Below are 10,541 nucleotides of genomic sequence, written 5' to 3'. Positions count from 1 at the left end.
AGTCAGGCACACTCCTGGTGCAGGTGCAGTGCTGAAGTGCTGGTGGGTTGTGCATTTATAGTTTGCTGGGAAACTGCAGGAAAGACCAACGGGGCCGCCCTGGGGCAGTCGTGGTGGTCATGGCTGAAGGTAGCTGTTTTGTGTGAGGCGGGGTCCATACGTGAGGCCCCTGGGATACTGAGGGGAGTAAGGCCCAGAATACAAGAGCCCCTGGTCAGGGACCTGGGGAGAGGATGTGGAAGGCCTTCCCTCTCCAATGTTGCCTTTTCTGATTCGTCCACTGGCCTGGCTGGTTCCTGGTGCTCTTGGTAAACCAGAGGTGGAGCATGGAGGCATTTTTTTTTAAGGTTCTAGACACTTCTCATGTGTTATTTTCTCAACAAACTCACAGGAGAGTTGCTACTGCACACGTTTTCAGATGGGGAGCCAGCTCTGTGAGGCTGCTGGCTGAAGCTCACAAACCAGTCTGGATGCAGCTCTGCAGATCCTCAGGAGGCCCCTCTTCTTGGCCACAGCACTGTGCCAGGTGTGTGCTATTTATAATTGGACACACGCTGTGCAAAGTGACGGACACCAGTGATCATGGTGCAGCTCAGCGGCAGCACACGTCTGTGGTGGTGACTGAACAAGACCTGGTCTGTGGAGAAGGCCTGCCCCTTGCAATGGCAAGGCAGCTCCTGCTGAGTTAGCCTGAGGTAGACCCAGTGCAAAGCGAGGTCGTTTCTGAAGTTAAAACACATGCACTACATACAAGGGCTGCCAGCTTCCCTTGTCCACCCTGGGGGAGGTGCCAGTGGACAGTGGAGCTCATCAGCCCCTGGAGGGAGGTGCCAGTGGACAGTGGAGCTCATCAGCCCCTGGGGGGAGGTGCCAGTGGACAGTGGGAGATCTCATCAGCCCCTGAGGGGAGGTGCCAGTGGACAGTGGGAGCTCATCATCCCCCGGGGGGAGGTGCCAGTGGACAGTGGAGCTCATCATCCCCCGGGGGGAGGTGCCAGTGGACAGTGGAGCTCATCAGCCCCCGGGGGGAGGTGCCAGTGGACAGTGGAGCTCATCAGCCCCTGGGGGGAGGTGCCAGTGGACAGTGGGAGATCTCATCAGCCCCTGGGGGGAGGTGCCAGTGGACAGTGGAGCTCATCAGCCCCTGGGGGGAGGTGCCAGTGGACAGTGGGAGATCTCATCAGCCCCTGGGGGGAGTTGCCAGTGGACAGTGGAGCTCATTAACCCCTGGGGTGAGGTGCCAGTGGACAGTGGGAGCTCATCAGCCCCTGGGGGAGGTGCCAGTGGACGGTGGGAGATCTCATCAGCCCCCGGGGGGAGGTGCCAGTGGACAGTGGAGCTCATTAACCCCTGGGGTGAGGTGCCAGTGGACAGTGGGAGCTCATCAGCCCCTGGGGGAGGTGCCAGTGGACGGTGGGAGAGCTCATCAGGCCTGTACAGACTCACCCTGGGTTAGGGTGCACGTGCCAGGGAACCCCGCGGCACAAGAGGACTGAGCACTTAATCAGAGACAGGCGAGTGTGGACAGCCACCAGGAGGGAATCAGTGGCTGTCCTTTCTGGTCAGCAGCCGGATAGCCCCTCTGCTTCCTGGGAATGAAAGTGCATGCTGGGGCGCAGGATGGACACTTTAAACTTTCTAATTTGATTCCCCCTACAGCCGGACGTTTTCCCTCTTGAGACCAGGCCAGTGATTTATGATGCGGCTATCATTTGGGAGAGGCAGTCCCATGTGCCTAAATATAGCGCCTCCTCAGGCCATAAATGGGAGGAAGGACGGGGCTGCAGAGGGAAAACTGGGCTCTGCTGGCCAAGCCAGAGCCTAGGAAGCTAGGTGACCAGGCGGCAAGAGCCTCTCTCCTCTGTCACCTCCTGTAGTTGGGTAAGTGTCCCATCGTCTCACCTTTGCTTGGCGGTGGCTTTGGGGGAAGAGCCACACTGGGGCGGACCTAGTGCCGGGTGAGGTCTCCCAGGCTGCTCTGTCAAAGACTCACTTCAGGGAAGCAGAGCATCAACTCGGGGGGTCTGGGTTTTGTGGCGAGGCTTTGTGCTCCACGAATCCTCTTCGCTCCCCAGTGCTGGCCTGTGTTGCCGTGCTGTTCTCCACCCCTCCGAGAAGCGGGGTCTCTTCTGCATTCTGCAGCATTGCACGGATGTCCCTCTGTTGACCAACACCTTTGGTTGTCATGAGGGTCTCAGAAATGAAAAGGAGGAGAGGGCAGATTTGCAGAAGGTATGAAGCAAAGGGGAGGTGTTCTTAGGAAGAAGGGAGAGGAGGGTCACTTGGTTTAGACCCAGGGGTGGCCGCTTCCCGGAGGGACTCGAGAGGCTCGCTCCAGATGAAGGTTTTCTCCAGGTCCTCTCGGCTGCCTGCTCAGCCCCGTGAGGAGCTGTGCATTCTGCAGGGCCGGTAGTTAGGCTTCCAGGAAAGGAGAGGGCTGGCAGCTGTGCTTGAGGCCAGGCCGGGCAGCCAGCAGGAGAGAGGCCGCTGACATGCCCTATCTCCCTGCCTCACATTCTTTCCTTACTGAGTACAAGGAAGATAGGAGCCTAGAGCACGTGGCGTGCACATCTTCAGAGGTGGTCTTCATAAACAGGGTCCTCAGATAAACCTCTCGGGAGCCTGGCACCGACTTGCTGGTTGCTGCCAAGTCCCTGCACCAACCTGCCCCTTCCTCCCTCTGGAGGGGCTTTCAGTGCCCCTGCTCCCAGACCTTGACCTCTTGAGCTGTACAAGTGGCAGACTGGGCAAAGACTGGTAAGATGCCGAGTGCTCTGGAGGGGGGTAGAATGTCACTGTCAGCAGGTCAGCAGTGGATCTGTGTGGAATGCACATGCCGTTCTTGGTCACAGCAAGGGGACTCTGCAGGTGGAACTGTGGAATTTTGAGAACTGTTGATTTAATTCTCATACCCGTGACAACACGGTGGCTCCCTGGTTGCTGGAGAGCCAGCTGGTGCAGGAGGCAGTGTGGGATCCAGTTTCTCTGACTCTGCCCTATTCAAGCATTAGGGTGAGATTAATCAGACTTCTCAGTAGCAGGAGGACTTTGTAGCTCTGAGGCTGGACTCCTTGAGCTCACGTTCTGGCTCTGGCAGGTTCCTGGAGGAGTTCTGGAAAATTTAGCTGCCAGAGATTAGACATCAAGCTATATTTGATTGACCCCTATGTTTTTAAGGACTTTTGGCTGTCATAATTTTTGATAACCATTTTGGAAAAATCACTGGCCCACATAACTCCCGGGGTGGAGGCACAGGAGAACGCCCGTCACAGGATCCCAGGGCTTAGTCACCAGGGCCTCTCCGAGTGCCAAACCCCTGCCTTTCTCCCCACTGAGTGGCCTTCCCTCTGGGTGTGTCTCTGGACTTCCACATCTTCAGCTGTAGAATCAATACTTTCTTTACCAAATGGAAATAAATGGCTCTGAACTTGAAATGTCCTTGCAAATTGAAGCGGTGCCTGGCTGCATGAAAGAAGAGTTCAACAGGGCTCTTCCCAGGAAGGGCTTAGGACCAGGCACTCCCCAGACCTCAGTCCCAGGCTCCAGCACAGGCTTGGGTTTCATGGTGATGTCAAAGTCCCCAGTTGTGTGGGGAGCACTTGTGCGTGGCCCCAGAGCTAGGCCATGAGTCGTAAAGTGGCCGGGAGTGGTCAGAAGACCTGCTGACGCCTGGGCTCTGCGGGACCTGGGTGGGTGGTGTTCCTGGGGACCTTCAGCTCACACAGGGCAGTGTTCCACCAGTGTTATTTAACATGGCTGTGGACACACACATGGCTGGGGGTTCAGGGATCTAGTTGCCACCTAGTGCAGCTCTCTGGCTTTACAGGGAACGGAGCAGGGCCCCAGAGTGACAGAGGGCTCCGCTCTCAGGTCCCTGGGGAGTCCGGGCTTCTCAACAGCCCTGCACCATGGGCTCCACCAAGACCTACCCTTTGAGGAAAGGCTTCTCCTGTCCTTGGGGGGCACATGTGCGACACGTAGCACAGCTGAGACCTCTTCTGCAGGAAGGCCGGGTTCTCTGTAGGGTGGCGGGGGCGGAGGGCCCCTTCCCAGCCTGGCAGCACAGTGGCACCGGGCACGTTCTCTTGAGGACCCTCTGCTTTACGACACCTGCCCAGGCTGCACCACAGAGCCCACACGGAGCTCAGGAAGGTGCTTCCGGGTCTCGCCGCACACAGTGCCGGGAGGGGAGGTATCCCAGCCTGGTCAGGGAAGCTCTGAGTTAGGAGGCGGCCGAGGAATGAGCCTCGGCAGCAGGGAAGTGCTCAGGCCTGGACATGGGCTTGATGTCCTGCTGCCATGTCTGGCTGGGCAGAAGGTTGAGGAGGAGTGGAATCCAGGGCAGCTTGGCGCAGGGTCAGTGCCTGGGTCAGGGATGCTGCAGGGCCAGAAGCTCTGAGAGGTCCCCCTTCAGGTCCAGTGGTTCCAGGACGTGGACAGCACGTGGCAGGTGCTCCCAGTGACCCGGGCGAGAGCATGTAGAGAGCACTTGGTGGCTCCTGATTTTGATGTCCTGATGAGGAGGAGGACGAATGGGAACAGATGCAGCGAAGCATGCATCACCTTTCTCCGTGTCGGGGGACCCCTGAAGCGAGTCTGTGCCTCACTGTGAAGTGAAGTGAGCAAGCTTGGCCCCAGCTGTGCCTTGTCACCACCAAGTGCCTGGTCTTTACTCCCGGAGCCTTTGGAGACTTCTAGGCCAGCGGACCACACGTCAGGTGGAGTCAGCCAGGTCGAGTGCTGAGGTGCAGGAGCCTTGACAGGCATCCCAACAGTTAGAGGGGAGCCGGTCCTCGCGCCCTAAAGACACGGGCATCTTCCCTCCTCAGAGCGTGGTGGAGCCAGTGGGCACTCCCTGTTGGGGACAGCACCTCCTCTCCTGTGATGTGGGCCACATTTGGGCAAACACACTGGCAGGTTAACTCAATGTCGGTGTAAACACAAGAGGCACCAGGACGCCTCTTCCAGCCTGCCCTGCGTGGACACCACAGCTTCCCCACAGAGGCCTTCTGCACTGCCGTCCTGCCTGTGTGTGGCTCCCTCCTTCCCCAGATCCCCCCGCTGTCCGGTCAGCCGCCCCTTATCCCTCGTAAGGCTCGGTGAGCGCTCCACGCGAGCCCCAGCCCAGCCCCTGTTTTAATCATTTTTATCCTCAGCACTCACGCTGCTCTTCACAGGGCCATGGACACACTAGGTGCTCTATAAACATGGAGTTCACAGTCGGACGAGGCAGACAGCCCAGTCCTCCAGTGTTCGGGGAGGAAAGCAAGAGAGGAGATTGGGCCCAGGGCGGTTAGCCGGGCTCCTGACGCCAGGCCCCCATGACTTGCACCTGTGTGGTCTGCCTTCACTCCCCCATGGGCTGTGGCCGAGAGTGCAGGTCCCATGATGCAGACGTGAATGCGGAAGTCTCAGCAGGCCGACTCCCCTGGAGACAGAGCTGGGCTGACTTTGCTCTCCTCCCCAGGAGCACGCACGATGTCGCTGGTGGCGCTGCCCTTCTACCAGAAGAGACACAGGCACTTTGACCAGTCCTACCGTAACATTCAGACCAGGTACCTGCTGGACGAGTATGCATCCAAAAGGTAAGTCACCGCAGGCTAGACTTGCCTGGTTCTGCCTGCGGGGCCCGTGTGTCAGGGGAGGCAGCATTCGTCTCCCAACTCCAGTGATGTCTGCTTCGTGGGAGAGCAGGGATGCCAGTGTCCCCTGGTGCACATGTCCTCTCCAGAGGCTGAGCCTCTGTGTGACTGCACGGTATCCTGCAGGTTCCTTGGGCCTGGTGCTAAGCCCCTGGTGGAGACCATGACCCCAGGGACTCTTGGTACAAGCTCATCAGTTTTGCTCTTCCTCTGTGTCTTCTAGAAGTAGGATCTAGAAAGTCACCCAGCTAGAGGGCAGAGGGACTGAAGTCAATGGAACAATACTGGCAGGTGGAGCCAACGTCAATGATTCTCTACATCGAGATAGTCCTGCGGCAGGAGACTGTACTCCTGCAGATGCAGCTGGCCCGAGCCTCTAGGACATCTCTGGGCAGTGGCACATGCCTGTCCCATGCTGTTTGATGGCAGCATCTCTGTGATTTTAATGGGCTGGCTAGAAGGGAGGAAGAGACCTCTGGCCTGGCACTTAGCTGTGGGTCCTGCCACATGTCACCAACACCCTATATTTAGATCACTTGTGGCACTCCTGTTGAGTTGCCATCCCCTGTAACAAAAGAAGTCAGACATTTGCAGCCCCTCCTAAGGGCCTCAGGGAGATTCGGATCCTTGAGGTGTATATAATCAGGACTTTGATCCAGGAGGGACCCTGGGAGGCAGTGCAGGGAATGGCCTCAGACCCAGAGGGGCTCAGGCAAGTGTGTGAGGGTGTGTGTGAGGCAGTGACTGGCCCTGGACCCAGGGAGATGGGGAACCTGACTTGGGGGATGAGGAGGGAGAGAGGACGTGATACAGGTTAGGGTTTGTGCATGTGTGCAAGTACTCATGTGTAGGCATGTGGGAGAGCATATGTGTGCATGCGGGTGTGCACCAGATGTGCACTTGTGTATGAGTATGTGCATGTGTGGACATGTGTGTGTGTGTGTGTGTCCCTGTGAGCACACATGTCCATGTTTGTGAGCATGTATTAGTGTATGTGTACCGTGTGTGCATATGAGTGCGTGCATGTGTGGGAGTGTGCTCTGTGTGCACATGCGTGTGTTTCCAGGACGGTTGGGGTATATGAAAAGCACGTGGTGTCTGCTGGGATGCAGGTCAACGATTTCCTGGACAGGTAATTGTTACCAATGTCTCTTCAGGAGGGCGTCCTCCCGGTCATCCCAGAAGTCCCTGAAGCAGCAGTCATCCGCACAGAGCGCGTCTAGCCAGACCTCGACGGGGGGGACAACCTGCCAGCTCTGTGCGAAGCGGCTGAGCGCCTTGGAGGAGGAGCATAAGAATGAAAGAAGGTAACTGCCCAGCGGCCCCTTGGCTGCTCAGAGTGTGGTCAGAGCAGACTCAGCGAGCTGTAGGCTGGACGCCCAGGGCAGCGTGCAGAGAGGGCACCGGAGTGGACTGGCCTGGAGCCTTTGCTGCGTGAACTCTGTGAATCCCAGCAGGGGCTGCTTGGGGGGAGTCTCCTGCTCTGTAGCCTGGGGTTGCAGCTCAGGTCCATGGCGGCTGGGAGGGCCTCTGCAGGAGCTGTCTGCTCACTCAGGGGCGTCCAAGCCAACCGCCAGAGATGGAGTCTGAATTTCCACTCACAGCCTCTCTGGCTATTAAGGAACAGTGGCTGATCCCAGCAAGGTCATCTTCCAAAGAGGGAGCCAGGGCTTGAGCAGTTGTCCCAGTGGAAACTGGAGGCCACGAGGGGCTCTATGAATCATCATACTTTGCATTTCTGTGGAGTTGGCTCAGCGGACAGAGTGTCATAGGAAAGAGAGGACGGAGTAGCAATGTCAGTCCTAAAACTAATCCCAGGTGTGGAAAAATGGCTGGTGGCATTGCTTTGGTCTTTAAAGAACAAAATAAACAGATGGATACATTACACCGTGATGTTTCCCTCCAGCTCCCTACTCTTGCTTAAAGATCTTCTCTGTGTCTGTGGACAACGAGGCTGGGTTAACGTGGCTCCTTCTGAAAACTGTTTTGAGATGGAGTGACTTGCTCAATCAGCCAATATGTAGCTGTAAGACAAGCTCCTATTTTCAAAGCTTGGAGTTACCTTTTAAGTGTCTTTGGCAAATTCGCCCTGTAAATGGATTTTATTGCCAAATGAAAACTTCTTTTATTAAGGAATCACTTCAAAATGTAGACACAAAAACAATCTGCATTTTTAAGTATTTAAAACTTAAACTTGCTTGGCTCGTTTTTAAAAGGGTTCTTCTATCTATGTTTAAGTTCTCGGGACTGGACAGAGAAGACGTGAGCTGTACCATGTTATTTCATCAGTGGCTCTTCCGTGTGCCCTTGAACATAGTGCATGACTCCTGTTCCTCAGGTTTCCCACTGGTAGCTCACCACGGGAAGGGCCATGGGTGAGCATATGGGCATGGGTGCTGTCCATGTGGACATGGTGGAGCTGGCCCTGAACTGACCCCCATCCTGCTGTTCCTCTTCCTGGCTGTGTAGCCTTCCACTCTCAGATCCCACATACACTGTTCCACGTGAGGCACCTGGACAGTGATCCCGCCTCCTTAGGAGGCAAGTGTGTGTGGCGGGGGTTTGATGAGCTGCCGGGGCCTGGTGCTTCCCCTCGGATGCTTGCTGTGCTCCTGTGTGAGGGGGGCTGAGAGGTGAAGTGAACTGTGCCCTGTTTTCACACTTCACCTCACACACTACCCCAAGTGTTACCCCAGCGCTGAATTCCTTACCGACACGCAGATAACAGTTCACCAACCTGGACAAAGGTGGAATCAGGGATCCTCAGGTTGTGCTGCTGCTCATGTGCAACAAATACTGGGTCCCGTGGTGGCCTCTGATCCCAGCTGAGGTAGGAGGCTTGCCAGTTTGAGGCCAGCCTCAGAGACTTAGCAAGAGACGGTCTTGAAATTAAGAACAGGGCTGGGGAAGTAGCCCAGTGATGGGGCGGCAGCCCAGGGTGTCTGAGGCCCCGGGTTCCCCAGATGCTGAAGGGGCACTGTGCACGGTGTGGAGCTCAGGAGTCCCGGGGGATATGGCAGATCAGAAGTGCCCTCAGATGCCTTCGCTTCTGTGCTGGTGAAGGGTGGCCCCCGAGTTCTGGCTGTTACGGGGCTCACCCTCTAGAGTGAACGCACAGGCCAGAGTCCAGCTCAGCTGGTGGCCGATGGGCAGAGACTTTCTCGACATGCCCAGCGGGGGCGGATGGGGGAGGAACTTCCAGACCCACGTTCATCCTGACCCACAACTGTCAAGGCGGTGCCCTGGGTGGAGAGCAAGCCTGGGCTCTGTGCTTAGTCTGAAGAGCAGGGGCAGGGCTCACACCGCTTGGAGCCTGACCCCAGGCCTGCCCTGACCCTGGGAGGCAGGCAGGACTTCTGATCCTTCCCTGTCACTCAGGGACTCACTGGGACTGGAAAGGCGTATGCTCCCTGCTCTGCAGACACACATTCCAGAGCTGGCACCGGGAGGGAGGAAGCCGGAGCCTCCTCTTGCCTGGGGGGGACTCAGGCACATGTGAAGCCAGCGCCCCCGACCTACACCCGTGGATGCTCAGGAGCGTGGCCGCGCTCTGCAGGGAGAGAGAGGGGCGGAAGGAAGCAGGCGGTGATGAGCCAGGAGAGGCCCTAGGAGCCGACGGTGGGCCAGCCCCAGGAGAAGCAGGAGTCAGCGTGTAGGATCCAGGAGAGGCCCGCCTGGCGTGAGGAGATGTCCTCTGACTGGCCGAGAGGGGCCCAGCACATCTGGGCGAAACGGAGTTGGGCGGGGGGGACTCGGGGCCACGTGTCAGAAGTGACGAGGAAGGCCTGTCAACCTGGGCCGAGTGATGCTGGCCTTGTGTCACGCTCTGTGTGAAGAAGCTGTGGAATTTTCTGGAATCCTGATCTCAAGTGCAGAGCACTCAGTCTGAGTTTTATTTGGGGTCTGGGCAGCTGCCAACCTGCAGTCAGGCCCGTGGGTTTGTGGGAAGGGCCTTGGACGGGAGCCCGGCACCTGGTTGCAGGACACCCATGGTCACCTCTGATCTGGATGACTTTCCCAACACCCTGGGCACAAGGCTCCTCCAGCTCTGGTAGCCTGGCTTTGGGGCCTGGTGTCCACCTCTGATGGCAAAGCACCAACTCTGACTTCCACAGCTTCTCCTCCCCGGGCCTCCCACACAACCTGCCCCACCCCACGGGCACCAGATCACCCCGAGTCCTAGTGCGGGCATTTACTGGGGACAGTAGTCCAGCCCTTTCCTCCTGAGGAGGACACAGGATGCAGGCTGTCGTCTTCATAAAGCCCACAGAGGGACTAGAAGAGCTCTGGGAGCCATGGGCAGTGCTGGGCGAGGAGGGGCTCCGTGGGAGGACAGAGTTTCAAGAGGAGGGTGCGGTGGGGAGACTTCTGTGAGTGGGGTGGAGTCCCCAGGGCAACGAGAGCAGCCGATTCTGGTGGGGCCAGTGGGGTGCCCGATGAGAGGGGGAGGAGGTTGGGACGCAGGGCCCGGTTCTGAGGACATCCCTGGCGCCGTGGGGTCCGGTGGAGTGGAGGGGCTCACAAAGGCGGGCTGTGAGCTCTCAGCCATTTCTCCATCCTGACGGACTGGAGGCTCCACGTCTTTTGCTTTATCCTCTCTGGAACACAGACTTTTTCTTCACTGTTTATTCAAAGGCTTGCTGACTCTCACATTGGTTCAGAAACCACAGCCTGCACAGGAGACCAGGCTCCGCACACTGGTCCGCGTTCCCAGTCGTCAGGTCATGTCAGAGCCAACACAGAAGTGGCTCTCGTCCAGCAGCTTCTGACTGCTGGTCTCCGACCCAGAAGACAGCCGAGCCCTCTGTTTCGTCAAAGGAAGAGGCCACCTCTTGGCTTCAGTGGCACCGTCTTTATTACGTGCCTGTGGGCACGAGTTCCGTGTCCATGAGAACAGGG

The 10,541-nt window shown here is 57.6% G+C and overlaps 1 protein-coding gene across 3 annotated transcripts in view; it reads left to right on the top strand.

Annotated features, from left to right (window-relative positions):
* The first annotated feature begins 1,726 nt into the window (after nucleotides 1–1,726).
* Nucleotides 1,727–10,541, top strand: part of Myom2 (myomesin 2) — a 66,802-nt gene continuing 57,987 nt past the window's right edge. Inside the window, exons 1-3 of one of the 3 annotated variants that reach the window (XM_046446435.2) lie at nucleotides 1,727–1,881; nucleotides 5,468–5,585; nucleotides 6,800–6,949. In XM_046446435.2, the coding sequence (XP_046302391.1) occupies nucleotides 5,479–5,585; nucleotides 6,800–6,949 (257 nt within the window). In that variant the 5' untranslated portion in view covers nucleotides 1,727–1,881; nucleotides 5,468–5,478. Of the gene's footprint in view, nucleotides 1,882–2,630; nucleotides 2,758–5,467; nucleotides 5,586–6,206; nucleotides 6,355–6,799; nucleotides 6,950–10,541 lie in introns of those variants that run through there. The other 2 variants (XM_046446441.2, XM_046446448.2) reach the window with 2 other exon arrangements.

Source organism: Marmota monax, unplaced genomic scaffold (assembly GCF_021218885.2).
Source record: "Marmota monax isolate L192 unplaced genomic scaffold, Marmota_monax_Labrador192_F-V1.1 WCK01_AAM20220418_F8-fsc00195, whole genome shotgun sequence".
In the NCBI taxonomy this organism is placed as follows: domain Eukaryota; kingdom Metazoa; phylum Chordata; class Mammalia; order Rodentia; family Sciuridae; genus Marmota; species Marmota monax.
Note: the sequence above shows the minus strand (reverse complement) of the source record. Positions and strands in the feature narration are given on the sequence as shown.